The following is a 17,614-nucleotide window of genomic DNA, read 5'->3' as shown; positions in this document are numbered from 1 at the left end:
GAGTGGGCGGGGCTAGATGTGGGGTGAATAGCGCGTTTCAAACCGGGGGCGGGGTCCCAGTGAGAGAGAGGGAGCGCTCTAACATTACTACCGTACCTTCACCCTCCTCTCGTCCTCCTCAGTTTGCAAACATTTTGTCGTAGAGGGAGGATACTACAGGCGCGGTGGCTCAGACCTTTTTGGTTTTATTTTGGGCCAAGTTCAACGAAGCTACCTGCTGTTTTCATCTCCCCCCTCCGTCCCCCCACTTCCCCCGTTTTTGTTTTGCGATGGCCAAAGGAGAAGGAGCTGAACAATACTCCAATGCCAGTTTATTAAACAAGTCGGTCAGCTCGGATTCTATCAAGCTCTCAAGAAAGGTAAGAGAAATTTTTATTTTTACCAATCTTGCTTTGGAGGGTTTTTTTTTTTATTTTTTAAATCCTATATATTATTTCGCATTAAAGCGGAATGAGGCACGTTTTCAGGAGTGAGAGTTGAAAGCCGGATTGAATGGAGCACACACCCGGCAAGCTGACGTTTCAAAGGAGTGAATCACTTACGTTAGCCGAGAAGGGGCGCGCGACGCTCACTTTGATCTCTTTTATACATTGGTTTAGCAAAATATGGCTCACTATTACCCCAGAACTGCATAAAATGAATGAAATAAAAGATATAATAGGTGTATGGAAGCAAACATTATCAATTCAATTGAAAAAAAACCCGACACAAGCCCACGCGTGCCTCCCGCCCTGTCTTCTTTTTCTCTCGTCAGCATGTCCTCTTAATATTTAAAATATGCTAATCTCGTTTAAAGGAATCACGCGCAAATGAAGCTTTAATTTTTTTTTTACATTTGCACGTTATGTATTTTTTTTTTCCTCCCCCTCTGCTCTCAAATAAGCCATCAAAACTAAATGTAAACCTCGAAAAATGTTCACGACCGGGGCTACATTCGTGTTATTTCATACATTTCACAGCCATCTTAGCAGTTAATTTGTCACGTGCATCAAAATGTGTCGGTAAGAAAATAACATTTTAATTTCAGTAAAATTACCCAGCTGAAAATACGATAAAATCGGTCGTCGAGCAACATGTTCAGTTCAGGAATAACGCGACAATAATTTTGAATTACTGTTCGAAAATAGGATGAAACTTTGCCTTAGGCTCCAACTCTACTGCCATAGGGGGATAGAAGGGTGTGACTAAAGTCTGTATGGGCTTGTCTGTCTACTTTGCAACATAACCTCAACAACTAATTGAAATTCCATAGTAATCTTGGGAAAATATTCATATCTTCCATCGCCCTGAACGCAACAGGAAGCGTCCGTCAAGGTGACGTGTCAGAAACAGCTGAGCCAGTCAAAAGTCCCCGACCTTCTCTATCTGTACTCAAACAAAACCGAGAGGCTGGAAATCACAACTAACCTAATTCATAGCGACTTTGTTTGGAAAGCCCCTCCTCCTCTTTTCCCCACGTAATTCCTCTTATCAGAGCACAGTAGTAGCATGTAGCAGCAGCACTGATGTGTGCTGTTTACAGCCAGTGAGCTGACATCGAGGCTCTGTAAGTAGTGTTATAAAGCTTCTCCTTGTGTCACCCCTTCATCACATTACTCAGTTAATAACTTATGTATTTCAGATCAAACTAGAACTTATGAAACGTCAGCTTGTGTTTTACTGCGTCCCAGGAACATCCCAGAGTGCATAAAGAAGATAATAAAGATGGAGGATATATGTTCTGGTGCTTCCGTGGGGAATAATCTTGTAATTCTTCTTCTGTTCTGTTAAAACTGCGGGTTTATAAGGTGGTCAACAGCTCGTATTTACGTCTGCTGTGTGTTCAATTTGTTAAAAGAAAAATATCAGAACTTGTCAAAATCAGAATGGGCATGTCTAAAAAAAACCCAGATATCGGTATCGGCTAGGAAAAACCTGATTGTTGAATGAGGGAAAAATGTGATACATATTCCTTTATGCATTGGCTTAGAATTTATCTAGATATAAAACAATTACACCCCTATTTGATCACCCTTTATGCATCAAATCAGCTGACGTTTAATCTGATTTGAATAAAAAAAACAAACTTGTCATGGGAAAAATTGTCAGATGCCGATCTCTGGGTGATCGGTTCATTTTTTTTTTTTGTTTGTTTTTTATTTTCATGTATTTGTTTATTCTCCCTCATTGCAACAATGTTGCCATATTAACCAGTGTGGCAGCAAAGCTAAGCGAGGACACCTGAATGAGCACCAGAAGTGACACGTGGAGGAACAGGAAGGTGCACAATTCTTTTGCATTCAGATCGAACAAGGTGTGGCCCAATTGAGCAAGGTGAAGGACAGAAAATCAAGTTTTGCTTCTGCCACGGTGAATAAAATCTCACTTCTTGTCACAGGGATCGCTTTTGTTGAGAAAGAGGGCATTCGTGGCCTAAACAAAGCGCAGTTGAGTGCATCAACAAGGGAGAAGCCCATTTACTCACTTCGAGACGCAGCGTTGTCATGCTATGTATTGTTTTTATGCCAAGTATTTCGTCCACACTAGTGACACACGTGGAACAAGGAGTGGTGGAAATATACCTGTGTGGTTTAGGAAACATTTTCATACATAGATGGTATCACGCGGGTTCATTTCGACTGGCCCCAGCGGCAGCTTTGTTGATCCCGGCGCTCCAATTGGTCAGGAATAGGGTGTGCTCTCACCTCGCTTTCTGTGGTCAAACTGGCAGCGCTCCCCTTCTCCCCGCTTTGGGCTATTAAGTCAGTCCAGACTGCTGCCAAGGTCCTGTTGCCCTGGCAGCTCCTGACATGACCGACAACAGCGACGTTGTCGTGCCCCGGCCGACACTAGTCGCCTCGGTTTGTGTGCTGTCATGAGACAGTGTTTACAATCCTGTCTGTTGAAGTGTCAATTACGTCGACGGTGGAGAAAATGAAGAAGAATTGGCGCTTGTTGGGGAATCCAAGCTCGGTTGTTTCCTCGCGGCCGGCTGCTCCGTGCTTACTGTTTCTTCTGGCCAGCGGGAACTCTCTTGTTCTTCTAGGACTCTGCGGTGATTAAAGATTTGGGCCAAATTTCTTATGAGACTCTTGCAAACATGTTTCTCCGTCCCAATTCTGAGCGGTGAGAGAGTGGCGACGCTGACGAGTTAAGGAGTTTAGAAAGAAACGGAGGGGGGAAGCTCAGAAAATGACTCCAGAGGTTTGGGCGTGCTGAAGCTGGGCGTTTAAACGAAACCTGGAAGGTTCCTTGAATGTTCATCTTTCATTGACTTTAAAAATGAACCTCCATTGACATCATGATACATTTATTTAAGATGCAGCGGTCGGTTGACGGATCAGAGTAGACCAATTATCAAATTGCAAGGGGTGCACCGATAAATCGTCTGTTCGATAAATCGGCCCAGATTTCCTTAGTTTTGGGAGATCGACAATCGGCCAAAATGTACGAGAGAAGGCGATAAGATTGATTTTTCTCATGAAAAATTGTGATCGGTGCAAATACTGCTCAAAACTGAGTTTCTGACATTTTTGGTCTATAGTTGAATCAACTAGCAGCTTGTCAAGCTTTTGATTAAAAATGGTATCATTTTTACTTTTTTCGGTAATTTAGTAACTTCTCCATTCACATGCCATAAAAGGGAAAAAAAAAAAAAAACGAGTCTAGAAATGGATAAGCAATATTTAAATTTCTGTTAATGGCAGACCAAAAAATAGTAGAAGTAGAAACACCTTCACATTGTTATGCATAAGGAACCATCGAAATCAAAGCAGCAGAATCGTTCCTGTATATTTTTCACAGCTTTAATTTTCTGCTGGATTCAAAACTGCCATCTATAAGTCAAAGAATTACAGAGAAAATACTGGAGCAGCTCTTCCCAACTTGTTGCTGCACACAATACTTTTTCACAAAAAGTGTTTACTGGGTTAATCAAGCCTCTTTTTTTTGTTTGTTTGTTTGTTTTTCCCTCCCCAGCATGAGCAGAGGACCAGGTTGTCGGTCTGCAACAAGATCTGCTATGCAATCGGCGGCGCGCCCTACCAGATCACAGGATGTGCTCTGGGCTTCTTCCTGCAGCTCTACCTACTCGACGTAGCTCAGGTAAGTGACCTAAAACTTCACAGTTTAAAAAGAAAGTCTGTTCGTAATACGACGGGGATTGTAACTAGAAGAAAAGGTTTCTAACTTGCTGACATTATTGGCTTTGTGATTAGGCTCTACTGTATCTGAAAGGATTAATGTGTGGGGTGCTTGTTCTATAAATATTTTGGAGGTGGGGAACAAAGCCAGGCCAATGAGGAGGGTCTTAGTTTAATAGGCTCTTTCACTCTTTCACTAATCTGATGGCTCAGGCCACAATAAGCCCCCGTTGAGCCCGAGGCGTTGCTGGGTTTTGTCTTTGTCGGCCGTCCAAGGCGGCTCGTTACGGGGCCCCCTTTGGGTGACACGGCGTGGCGCAGATCGTACAGTCAGGAGTCGAAAGGCCTCCTTCTCCTGCTAACTGTTGCCATATAAAGTTTACAGTTATATATATATATATATTTTTTTTACTGTTTTACTGCTGCTGTTCAACTTTACAGGAGCGGTTTGAGATGTTTTCATCTGACCTGGAACCTTTACAGTACCTGTAAAACATCTACAGTGAAAGTGCTGACAGTTTCTTCCTTGCAGTTGGATCCCTTCTACGCCTCAATCATCCTGTTCGTCGGCCGAGCGTGGGACGCCGTGACGGACCCCACGGTGGGCTTTCTGGTCTCCCGGAGCCCGTGGACTCGTGTCGGACGGATGATGCCCTGGTACGCCTGTTTTTGTTTTTTATACGAAACTATGCTTCTCCTGCTGAGACTTTTCGGTAGACCTCTGTGGAAGTTGGGACCCTGCCAAATGCGACCCCCTCCTGATGAGGCCCGGTTACATAACTTCACTTGTTATCACATATTTGGTACTGAAGCAGCTTACTGGAGTGGTGGGGCGGCCCAGTAAGTGAATGGAAGATTTCCAGCCAGACTGGACACGTGTCATTGTTTGGGGGCGGGGCTTGAAGTGCCTGAGTCATCGTTAGGAGAGAGGTTACTATGAGGCATAATCTGCCTCTTCCTCATTGCACTGCTTTGCACATTTGTCTTCTCTTTCCTCCTGCTCTATTTTCTCTTTCTATTTATCCAGTGGAGTGATTAACATTTCACTGGAAGAATCCGGAATAGATTTCGGGAGGTATGAACAACAAACAAAGCTGTTGGGTGTTGAGCCTAAACAAATCGAGCTTCTGCAGAAACGTTCTCTCGCACTCTTCCAACTGCAAGATCCTTTGCATGATTCTGCCAAATATAACTCCTATGCAGGATCGTGGATAGATGGACACCAGCTACTTTACCTACCCTTTTTCATCTGGACAAAAAAATGTGCCCTTCTGAAATTGTTTTTTTTATATATAGATTATTATTATTTGTAGCCCAGGACATCGTGTCTATATTTAAAAACCTATATTATTTATTGCCCAACATTTTTTGTAATTTTTGTATTTCTTACCTACCATTTTTCTTCTAGATAAAAAAGTGCCCTTTTGAAATTGTTTTTTAATTTTTTTTTAGTATGATTAAAACATTTTTTGGGTGAACTTTATTAAACATCTGCATCAGACAGAATATTGGTAGAAGTACATGATGTTTAAGCTGTGCCTGTATAAATTTCATACCACTAAAACAGTCCTCTTTTGTTTGGTTTTTTTTTCCCCATATGAGCTCCTGCCACCCTCCCAAAAAATATCTGTGCACGCCCCTGCTCCCACCTGATGCAGAACTTGCCCTTCTTTTTCTCTCTCTCTTACAAAGTACACAATGTACTTTTCAGAAAGTATCCCTACTGACACACTCCTACTCTAAAGTGTTATCTGACAACATTAATACGTCATGACACCAGTTGGTACCCTTTGTTTCTCACGTTTTGTCTCGTTACAAACTTTGAAACTTTGTTTTTTTCTGGTGATAAACTATGAAATGTGTAAATAGTATCACACTGAGTCATACGGCATGAGTCTGTTTCAAATTCAGTTGATTTTTTTTGTGTGTGTGTATTGTAGAAGTCCAAAAGTGTCTCCTGCAAACGTTGGCCTTCATATCTGGTCGCCATATTTGACACACTGAGGGGAAGGGGGTGTAGGGTGTCAGCGAAGGGTCTGATTATAGAAGAGCTGGTCAGTTCCCTGTCAGCACATGGCAGTGTGATTGTTAGGGGGATGGAAACGAGCCAGCTGAGGAAAAGATTAAAAAAGGAAGCGTCTCGGTGGTCCCAACTTAACATCTTCAAACGAGCTCTAAAGGGAGATGCATTATTCTCCCTCAGGTGTTCAGTACACAGGAGCGTGTGCTTTCATTCAGTAATGACAAAAAGAGATTAAGTGGAGGTTTCCTGCCTGAGCTACAAGGATCAATTCATTCATTAAACATTTAAATCGCATCTAAACTTCCAGCCGCGCTTCACTTTTGATGGAATAAAACAAACTGTCCTCATGATTAGCTAAACCGTTAAGCACGTTTTAAAACCAGGTCACTCAGGATGCTGACGTGACGAGGCGAGACGCGTTTCCTCCACTTTTTATTTCGTCATTGGGGGGGAAGAGAAGGAGGAGGTGGGTGGGGAAATGTTCTGGGAGTGGGTGGAGGAGGAATGGTCGGCATGTTGGGTCACATTGTCCCCCGGCTCGGCTCGGTAGTACAGATGAGCGAAGCACGCGAGACACGGGAGGAAGCGGGCTCCATTGTGAAGGGGGCGGGGAGGGGAATGGAGGCAGCTTCTCATTGGTCTAGCTGAGAACACACCACCTGTCTGGGCCAATCGCGTAGCAGCTCACAGACCTGTGGAATTTTTCTTTTTTTTTTTTTAAAGATTGGTTGAGGAATCCAGAAGGTTACTCCAGTTCAGATTTCAGAATGAGGCTCTCTGTTGCAGCAGGGTTACAAGTGAGCAAGTTTTAAAATAAATAAAATGTTGTGGAAGGTCAATAAGTGGCTTTTCTGCCTCACCACTGAGGCATTTATGAGCACTTTTAACATTTCTAAAATGTCTTTAAAGCATTAAGTCAACAAGCCGCCGCTTGAGAACCAGAATGTTTGGCCAATTATTGCTACAGTGACACACCCTAAAACCATGAACCTGAATTAAAACAAGTTCAGGCAGTTCTGTGTGGCCAGGTTATTTTTTTTAAAAAGCTGTCACTTGTTGAGTGGTCTGTCAGTTAAAGTGGCGTTTCCCCCCAATCAGCAAAGCTAATAATATGCTTCCAGCCGCGGCATCAGGTTAGCGCTAATATAGGCTAAGCTGTCGGCTCCGTTCTGCAGGGTCACTGAGTGTGCAAGTGTTGAAAAGTCTGGTATCTGTTGGTAAGATACAAGACAATGTCATTAATACAGTAGTGTTTTCTGCTGAGGACAAAAAAAAACAAAACTAGACATCATGCTTGATCCTGTGTGAGATGCATTTATCTTTGATGCCGCCGTGACTTGCCTGTCTTTTCTCACTAGGTTCCAGTTAATGACATCACACAATAAGTAGAGCAAAATACCCCCCCCCCCCCCCCCCCCACCCCCCACTGTGCCTCAGAGCTACATTAGAAATAATGAGAGGCAGGATTTGTTTGGATCCTCGCCAGCGACTCCGTGAAAGGAATCGGGGGCGTGTCGCTTTGTTTATATACATTAATGATTGATCGTCTTGACATGCACATGACTTCACATCTTGCTTTGGTATTCCCGTCGATATTTTAGAATGACGAGTTCATTTCCTTCTCTGTTACATTCCAGAGAGTGCAAGTGTTAAGAGTGCTGGTTGGCCCACTTTTTTTTCTTTAAACGAGATTTCCTGGATCTTTTTTTTTCCTGGAAAGAAAGATCCAGGAGATCTTCCGTACAACATGTTGTGTAGCCGCATTCTTCTTTTTTTTAACCAAATGTAACCCTGAGATCAGGCCATACCCGAAGGTCACACCACCAGAGACGGACCAGTCGGAGCTTACCAGCTGATGTCCAATCTCTGGTGGTTCTTCCAGTTCTGATTTTACATGAACCTTCTGTAATAGTAGATTTTTTTTTCGGGCTTTTTTTCCCCCTGCTTGTTTGTTGATGTTTATGTAAGTAGCAGAGGTGACGTCACACTGTGTGAGAGAGCACATATTGCAAAACAATATTTTAAATAATAATAAAAGGGTCTGTAGCGTCTTTATCAATGATTGGCCTTGATTAGGGCCTCTAACATCACCATGCATAACTATCAGCGCTGTTGGCACAAATCCATTTTTATTTATTTATTTATTTTTTTAAATCAGATATACTGAAATTCAGTGACGTGTAAAACTCAAAACGCTACCATTTATGTTCACAGTAAGAAACTGTCAACTCCCACACAATATTCAAAAAATGTTTAGTGACAGAGAGTGGAGTTATAATTTAAGAGAAGGAAATAAAAAAAAAAAAAGATGTATCAGAACAACCAACAAGAGTGTCTGTATATCAGTGTGTGCGGTAGATCTATGGAAGTGATTAAACTATGAGCTCAAACAAAGTAAGAATAGGAGCCAGCTTAAAAAAAAAGCTGCACAAAAAGGAAATCACAAGATCTTTGCTCTTCTGCCTGCTTCTTTTCAATTAAAGTGTGCAAAATTCAAGACTATTTAACTTAGTTTTCTGTTCTTACTTTTTATCATCTGTTCGAAATGAATAAATGTGTTTTTCTGCTTCGTCTCATCTTCAGTCTCTGATGTTGTTCTCTCTTTTCGTCCATCTGCAGGATCTTACTGTCCACGCCTTTTGCCGTGATGTCTTATTTCCTCATATGGTACGTCCCCCCCTTTGAACACGGCAAAGTCATCTGGTATATTTTCTTCTACTGCGTCTTCCAGACCCTGCAGACAGTAAGTATCAAACCCAGATCAGAGTCCTAAACTTTGTGTGTTTTGAATGTCTTTGTTTATTCTTTTTCTACACTACTTACAGGGTCAGAATTACAGACCCTGACCCCAAATATATATGCACACAAACCCCCACTAAAGTATCTGTCAATCTGTCATCACTCCATTGTATTAGGAGGGCATGTTTTTATTTCAGTACAATGACTTTGGAACATATTATGCTTGTGTGTGCGTTTGACTTCACGTCAAAGCTTGGTAAGGCCTCAGGCATTTCTAAGCGAGCAGGATGAGCAGCCCGCTTCCTGTTCCGTAAAGCAGACGTAGAAGACAGGTGTGGCTCAACACGGAGAGGGGCGGGGCTGCAGATTTAGAAGGAAAGAGGAAGGAATTGAGCAATCTACACTCACCTTTTTCTCTCTCCAAATGGAGCAGGAAATGTTCCGTCAATGACCTCGACATTCCAGACGTTTCATGTCTGGAACGTTTTCCAAGTTTCAACCCTCGTCATTTGAGGGATAGTGTGTCGGCGCATCCTTAAAAAGTCAGTAGTGTATCTAAGGGTAAAGCCTTAAAATGTCTTAAATTCAGTTTTAAAACGTAAGTTGGCCTTAGATGTATTAATCACGGGTCTTAAAATTTGTCATTCTTGTATATTACATGAAGCAGGTTTTTTTTTGTTGTTGTTTTTTCTGTCAGGCAAAAGTTTGAGTCGTGCCCAAACAACTCGAGGCGGTTGAGGCTAACGCTAACTAGCTGCTAAAAACTTTGCTAATTAAGTCTTTTTGTATGTCTCTCATGGTTAAGTGAAAAAAGGCTTGTCACTAAGGGGGTTAGAGAACATTGCAAAATATGCAATTTCTTCTGCAAATTTCTGCCATAATATAGGTCTTAAATTTCACTAGCTGCATTTCCAATGACCATATTACTGCACAAATTGGAAGTAGGAAAATACATTTCCTTAATGGAAACACGGCAGTTTTGGGAAAAAAACAACAACAACAACAAAAAAACTAGCTTTTTTTGATTAAAAACATTTTGCGCTAAGATGAGGTAGTTTTTCGGTTGTATCAAAAAAGTTGAATCACTTTTTTCGCACCTTTGATCAACAGCCAGATTTTACTACTGGTGGAAAATACAAAGAACAGAACAGGAAGTGGTAGGAGGAAGATGCCGAGGCGTATTTTTATTTTGACGACTTAACACATCAACAGACTTTTTCACGTATGAGTCTAATTGCGCTTCTTATGTGATTGGAAACGCCGCAATTGTGCATTTTCGACGTTGGCGTAACATCGACGAGGACTTGTGCACATTTGTAACGGAAACGCAGCTACTCTTAATGGTATAAAAAAGTCTAATATTTGAATTGATGAAACCTGCAGAAACCCTGAAGGGTTCTAATAACAGCTGATTAGTGTTGTTAGAAGGCAACACTAAAGAAGCTGGTAAATAATTTGCTCAGCTCATATTGTAGCCGCCTCCTCAAATTTTGTCCAAAATTTTGTTTCAAAGAAAGTTGAAGTATACTTCTTTTTTTTGAGTCATAAACATCAATTTGATCGTTCTCCCCACCCCCAGTGCTTCCATGTGCCATACTCTGCCCTCACCATGTTCATCACCTCCGAGCAGAAGGAGAGGGACTCCGCTACGGCGTACAGTAAGTCCGACCTCAGCACGCGGGAAACGTTTTATTCAACTCTTAAAAAAAACAAAACAGATTTTCCGTCTGGTGGCCTGACTTGATGCGTTCTGCTGGTCCCATCAGGGATGACGGTGGAGGTTCTGGGCACCGTCCTCGGCACGGCCATCCAGGGTCAGATCGTGGGCAACGCTCACGCCCCCTGCCTGTCCTCCAACTCCTCCATTCCCCCGAGCCACAACATCTCCGACCATTCCCTGCAGCACACGGTAAACAAATACTCTTTACACTTTTTTTTTTTCCTTACGTTTTTTTTATTTTTTTAATCTTTAACAGAAGTCAAAGTGAAATTTGGGTTGGAAATGACGAATATCCGCAAACATTTTTCTTTATTTCCTCTTCTTCTCTTGCTGTTGCAGAGGAACGCGTACATGATCGCGTCCGCCGTCATCTGCTCCATGTACATCCTGTGCGCCGTCGTCCTGTTCAGCGGCGTGAGGGAACACGGTGAGCGCCGACTCCGTTCACATCAGCTCTCGCTCGGTCACATCAGCTGATTGGCCAATAGGAAGCCTCGGATGTGGCCTGACTCTGTGGGCTGACTCGCGCGTGAGAACAAGGGCTCAGCCAGCTGTGGTTTTAAACTGAAAGCCTTGTGAGGCGTAAAGAGCCTCACAAAGCGGGTTTGTCCAGTAAGTGATGAGCTTTGAAGACGGCTTGATGTGGGGGAAAAATGCGTGAAGAATCAGAGAGAGGGTGATTTCTGACGTAGGCATCAGATTTAATTAGTAATGTTTTACTGAATGCTGTTTTTCTTTGTGTGTTTTTCAGAGGCTGTGGGGATCAAATCGAAGCCGATGCCCTTCCTACAGGGCATCAAGATGGTGATGGGGTACGGGCCGTACGCCAAGCTGGTCATGGGCTTCCTCTTCACCTCGCTGGCTTTCATGGTGCGTACCGACCCACGTGAAAAACCCAGGGGGAGGGGAAACAAATCATTTCAGAACCTTTTCCACCTTGTCACGTCGCACACAAAAGTAAAAGTCTCCACGCCCGAACGTGGGAATCGATTTGGATCAGGTTGCTGTCATGCTGCAACTTGATTCCTCTTGGTGTAAGAGAAATGTTAGAAATGTTCTCAAGTTTACTACAGCCAGCTGGACATCGCGATAGCCCAAAGCATAATGCTGCCAACACCATGCTTCACGATGTGAGGTTATAGTTGTACTTTTTGGAGTTATAAAACGGTAAATATGGTTCTGATTTTCCTAATTTTGGGATACTGGCAAAACATTCCAATCGCTGTTGCCAACTTAGCAACCATGTCGCTATATTTACTGACTTTTCAGACGAAAAAAAAATAAAAAATCAGAATTGGTGATCTGAAGCAGCATAAGACAAATTTTTTAATTTTCACTTGTTAAAAAGCTGGTTTTGTTTTGTTTTGGTTAAAAGTCAAATTAAAAGAGGAAAAAAGTTCTCGAATGCATCGACTTGTTGGCATTTTAATACAAGGGGTTTAAACTTTTCATATTATTCTATTACAAACATATTTGGATTTATTCATCATGCTACACGCTATCACAGACGCGTGTGTTTTTTTTATAAAAACGTGACTTAGCGAGCATTGTTTCTTTTTTTTTTCAGCTCCTGGAGGGAAACTTCGCTCTCTTCTGCAGCGCCACGTTGGGATTCAGGAAGGACTTCCACAACATCCTGCTGGTCATCATGGTGAGCGCTCGCACGCCTTCACACGGACAGGTGGCGTTTTCAGACGGGACGGAACCCGCGACGGGTCCGTTTTTCGCGGAACAAAAAGCTCTCCCTGCCCGAGGCGAGGACATAAATCGTGTCCGGTACAAGGCCGGCTCTGTGGTCGGACATAAAACAGTTTCTCCTGGCTGGACCTTTCTGTAACTCAAGGCGCCTCTGCCTCTGAATGCCGCGCCGTTCCCACAGACGGTCAGGGAGCCACATTCTTCTCTCGCCTTTGTTCCCCCAGTTTGATATAAACCTGAGAATCGAGTCGGCGGATCCCGACCTTTTTATTTGACATCACAAGCGGCGGGGCCAAACGAGTCCAGGTCAGCGAGGGCGAAAAGATTACTTTAAGCTTTTACTTTATGGAAAGGATTACAAAGCCACTTTAATGTAAGTACATTACATTTAGTGAAGCGATATAAAAAAAAAAAAAAAAAGAAACTAACCCCACATGAAATTTTCTATAATCAGCACTAAGACGTCCTAATCCCTACCTTCTGTCATTTTAGTGAAAATGTCTGGCTAATCCGACGGGATTACAGAGTCGGGACGTTCATGTCTTGGAAAAAATATTCACATCATTCTGGTTGTGACATGACCAGACATTTAAAAAAAAAAAAACCCTCAAACTTATTGCCAATTCTTCACTGCAACATTCAGAGTTACTCAAATTGGACGTAGATCTTCTATTCAAAGTTTCACAATGGATTTTCTATAGCACTGGTGTCCAAACTGAGGGCCGAGGGCCGTTTGTGGCCCTTGGAGTCGGTTTATTTGTCTGCAAATTTGACCCACCTGCAAATGGAGTCGATGCCGATAAACACTTCCCTTAATTATTTTTTATATGCATTTTTTTGAGATGAGCTATTCTTAAATGAGTTTCATGACGATATACTTGTTTAAAATACCCCAAAAATGAAGGCTTTACTATAAATTATTTAGCATTTTTAATTGGGGGCTTTTTGGATTCTTCTCCAGGAGATTCCACTGTGATTTTCAGCATTTAAAAAAAAAAGAAAAAAAAAAAAAGTTTTAATTTAGCTTGAATTGACTTGGGTCGGCGTGTTTACATGATAAAAACCTAGGTGGCTGACAAGTGTGTTTGATTCCTCTGGAAGAAGCAGATAAAACCCCCAAAAACATGGTGGAAAACTACTCCTGCACAATTACCTTTTTTTTTTTTCCTGCTCACTCATGAAGATGTCCAGCTGGGTCAGGAAGCGGCTCATATTTGCTTTCGTTGGAGCCTTATTATATTGGGCGTTTCTGGTAAAATAGCTGCAGGGACACAACTGAAGGCCATCAGTTGGAATGTTGAGCTCTTATTTGCAAATATATTGATGGTTTTTTTTCTTTCTTTCTTTCTTTTCCTCCCTGTGCAGATCTCCGCTACGCTGGCCATCCCGTTCTGGCAGTGGTTCCTGACTCGCTTCGGGAAGAAAACGGCAGCTTACGTCGGATCCTTGGTAAAGCTGCGCTTCCTCTCCAGATCTGGTGTTGCTAGTAAAATTTTGGAATTCTGATTAACCCTGTGATTATTTATTTTTTTTCCCCTTCTTCCTCACAGTCTGCCGTTCCCTTCATGATCATGGTGGTGTGCGTACCGAGAAACCTCATCATCACCTACTTCGTGTCTTTTGCCTCCGGCGTGGCGGTGGCTGCAGCCTTCCTGCTGCCCTGGTAAAACCTCCCAACGCTAACCCCTGATCTGGATTTTTTTTATTTATTTTTTTTTATTCTGGCACTTTGCGGGCAGCTTTTACGAACCGGGTTTTTGTTCTCCTCCTCAGGTCCATGCTGCCCGACGTCGTTGACGATTTCCAGGTCCAGAACCCGGACTCCACGGGACACGAAGCCATCTTTTATTCCTTCTACGTTTTCTTCACTAAGTTCGCCTCTGGCATCTCGCTAGGCGTTTCCACGCTGAGTTTAGAGTAAGAGCTCACACTCAAAAAATAAAATAAAATAACAACTGCACATTCTAAACTATTCTGGACCAGGCACAGGCTTGGATTTACAAAATGCAAACTAAAATATACGGAGTCACTTTAGGGACATTTTTTTTCCCCCCCATGTTTTCTTTTTTTTTTCCCCCCCAACTTGAACCAAACAGTCTAACTAGAAACGGCAACATAAATGCTTTTAAAACGTCACGGTTCTCCTGCAGTCCTAAAAATAATGGAATATGATTTGATTATTTCTTAATGTGGAAAATTGGAAATCGGAGAATTTCTTTTCGAATGTCTAAAAATGAAACTCTTAGTCTGAATTGCTTAAGGATATATAGGTTTTTAAGTTGATTTTTACAGTTTGCTGCGTTGAAAAATATGTTTTCTGTGTGTGAAGTGAAGGTGTGATTTAAAGGATTTGGATTAAAGTCCATCCAGATTTTATAAATATTATTACAGAGTACAAGTAGCGGTGCACCGATTGGAGTTTTCTGGCCGATCACCCTAATACAGATATTCTTTTTTTTTTTTCTTGGTCTAAAAAGTTGGCAAAAGTGAAGGTGGGAATTGTTAACCAGACATGGTTTATGTTCAGACTTTGGAGGTGGATAAGATCAGTTTTTATTTGTATTTATTATTTTTTTTCGTATCCCAAGATGAAGGAAATCTGGGCCGATTCGTCTGTGCACCTCTAATTTTGACGCATCTAAATTTGTCCAGATGCCAAAAAGAGCGAAATATGCCTTTGCTTCCCTGACGATAAAAAAAAGCACCTCAGTCATTGTCGTTTCTTGATTTGTGGCAATAAAAATGGAGTGAAATCAGGTAATTTTTCAGAAAATGTGCAGAAAACACACACAGTTTTAAAAAAAATCCAGAAAATTGAATGTGGGAAAACGACGGCATGTTGAAAGCATAGCGACTCTGCCAGGCCTTCAAGGGAGATGCGTCAGTTTCTAATCAAAAGTCTAAATCCAGTCAGATCAGCCAAATCCCAATGACGGATGGCTAACTTTCTGCTCTTCACTTCTCTGATTCAGTTGATTCGCTGCGAAGGTTTGTTTCTGATGCATAACCGTTTTTTTTGTTACCCGTTTTTAGCTTTGCTGGATACATCACCAGAGGCTGCTCCCAGCCTAAGGAAGTGGACCTGACCTTGAAGCTGTTGGTTTCGGCCGCCCCCATCGCCCTCATCTTTATCGGCCTGGGAATCCTGTACACGTACCCCATCACCGAGGAGAGGAGGCAGGGCAACCGCAAGATCCTACAAGAGCTGAGGTAAGATGTCTTGGACAGTTGCCATGGAAACTGTTCTCTTTTTTTATGTAAAGATACTAAATAATTTTCCAAGGATGAACAATACGACAACTCTAACACCGTTGTCTGCTGATATTAGTATTTTTATTTTTTTTTTAACATATCTGTATCGGTCTGAAAAATACCAACAGATTTTTTTTTTTTTTTTATCATGTTGTCGTCTGTTCTTTTTTTTTTTTTTCCCCAAAGTGTCGAAACTGTATTAAAATATTGGTAGATATCGACGTCAGCCCAAGTGTTCACATCGGTGCGTCCCTAAAACGTGTCGTCATTTCAACACGTTTGAACAAAAACAATTCTCCCCCCGCTGCAGGGACGAGGCGGACTCGGAGTCGGACTCCACGGAGGTGACGGAAATGATCTAGCGCGTCTTCTGGAAGCAACTTCCGGACCAATCTGTTGGCCGGCTGGCATTTTGCACTGGGCGGGACCAACGGACCAGGACCCGGACCTTTCTGTGCCCGTAGGATCGCACAAATGTCCGCATCGTCCGACCAACTCTGCTGCTGCTGCTGCTGCTGCTGAAGATCCAAGTACAAACCGTATGAGCCGCGCTGGCCTTTCCCAAAACATCCCGCTCCTCCATTTTAATTTTTTTTTTTTTTTTTTATATCCGCGATGTTTTCCTGGTGTGACTTTCGACGCCTCGCCAAAAGCCTTACCTTTTTGTACGACATGCTACTATCGAGTACAAAGTGAGAAACTTTTTTTTCCTTTTAAAGGTCGGTGTCTAAATGAAATTGCACAAAAAAAAAAATGTAAAAAAAGAAGGAGGGCGGGAGGGGTAAACTTTGCATTAATGGTGCTTTTGTACGTGCGACACTGAACAGTAACGACCTTTAGCACTGCGCTGGAAATGACGTCACAGTGGACTTTCAAACATCGGAAGAAACTGCCATTTTGTAATTTTGTGTTTTTTTGCCTGAATTTCACTCAGATTGCAGAGGCAAAATTTGAAAAAAAACAAAAAAAAAACACAAACCGACGACGAGTGCCAATCGCTCACTGAATATCTCATCGTAGTTTACAAAAACGGATCAAACGTTCGCGTCGCGTGAGCGCGGCGAGTGTGCGCACAAACAAAGAAAAACTGCACAGTTTCTCCAGTCAAATGTTTTTTTTGTTTTGTTTTGTTTTTTAATTTATAACAGCTGCTGATGACCGTGCCATTTCTTAACGCTTTAATTCCTGGAAACCTGGAGCGAAACCTCGACGACAGCTAGCACATATGTTTAAATATTAATTTAAATATTTATTAATGTGATTTTCACAGTCCTCCTCCTCGCAGCATTTAAAACCTATTTAAGGTTCTGTACAGTCGCGCTAACAGAAGCTGCAGAGGTTTTTGTTCAGTTTTTTATTTTTTGTGTGACCCGTGCATCTTTCAGTGGATGCTGCCATTACTACAATCTTACAGTAAATAAAAAGTTTGTAATCTCCTGTTAAAAGAGCAGTAAAAGAAAAAAGAAAGACAGAAAATATGCCGGATAAGATTATGAAACGATTCACCTTTACATCGTAAATTCCTGCCGTTACAACAGGAGTGTGTGGACTTTTTTTTTTTTTCTATTACTACCGGTACTCTTACCTCTTCTACAACACTGTATGTATTAAAAAAAAAGGGAACACACACAGTTTTGATTGGAAAAATGAGTGTAAAAGACAGAGCAGTGAGTGTTTTTTTTTGTTTTTTTCCTTGAATCTTTAAATATTGTTTATTGAAACAACCAGGACACTTTGCGATCACCTCAGTTCTCCAAAAGTGAAAAAAAAAAAAAAAACTCGAGGACTGACATGTTTCATATCTACCGGTATGGAAATGTTTATATGTAGTGTCATATGTTATACATACTGTTACATCTTGAACGTGACAACCAAGTTGCCATAGTGATTTTTAAAAAATTTTCTTTTAAATGCATTAACCTCTTCCTCCATCTCTTCCGAACGATACTGTACGTGCCATCGTCACTCACTGAAATTGTAGTTATTGTACATCCTGTAAATGTTTGGTTCTGCGTAGTGTTTTTACTCGTGCGTCTCACGACCGAGGCTGTTGGCAAAATG

The 17,614-nt window shown here is 42.0% G+C and overlaps 1 protein-coding gene across 1 annotated transcript; it reads left to right on the top strand.

Moving 5' to 3' along the window:
• The first annotated feature begins 269 nt into the window (after positions 1-269).
• On the top strand, positions 270-17,359 carry mfsd2ab (MFSD2 lysolipid transporter A, lysophospholipid b). Its single transcript, XM_032580906.1, has 14 exons — positions 270-359; positions 3,958-4,083; positions 4,654-4,778; positions 8,764-8,887; positions 10,463-10,541; positions 10,650-10,792; positions 10,943-11,030; positions 11,355-11,473; positions 12,171-12,254; positions 13,667-13,750; positions 13,852-13,964; positions 14,075-14,218; positions 15,335-15,511; positions 15,864-17,359. Exons 1-14 carry the CDS (start codon positions 270-272, stop codon positions 15,913-15,915), a joined length of 1,548 nt encoding a protein of 515 aa, XP_032436797.1. The 3' UTR covers positions 15,916-17,359.
• The last annotated feature ends 255 nt before the right edge of the window (positions 17,360-17,614 follow it).

The sequence above is a fragment of the Xiphophorus hellerii genome, chromosome 13 (genome assembly GCF_003331165.1).
Source record: "Xiphophorus hellerii strain 12219 chromosome 13, Xiphophorus_hellerii-4.1, whole genome shotgun sequence".
NCBI classification, from domain to species: Eukaryota; Metazoa; Chordata; class Actinopteri; order Cyprinodontiformes; family Poeciliidae; genus Xiphophorus; species Xiphophorus hellerii.
This window is presented reverse-complemented; position numbering and strand designations above follow the sequence as displayed.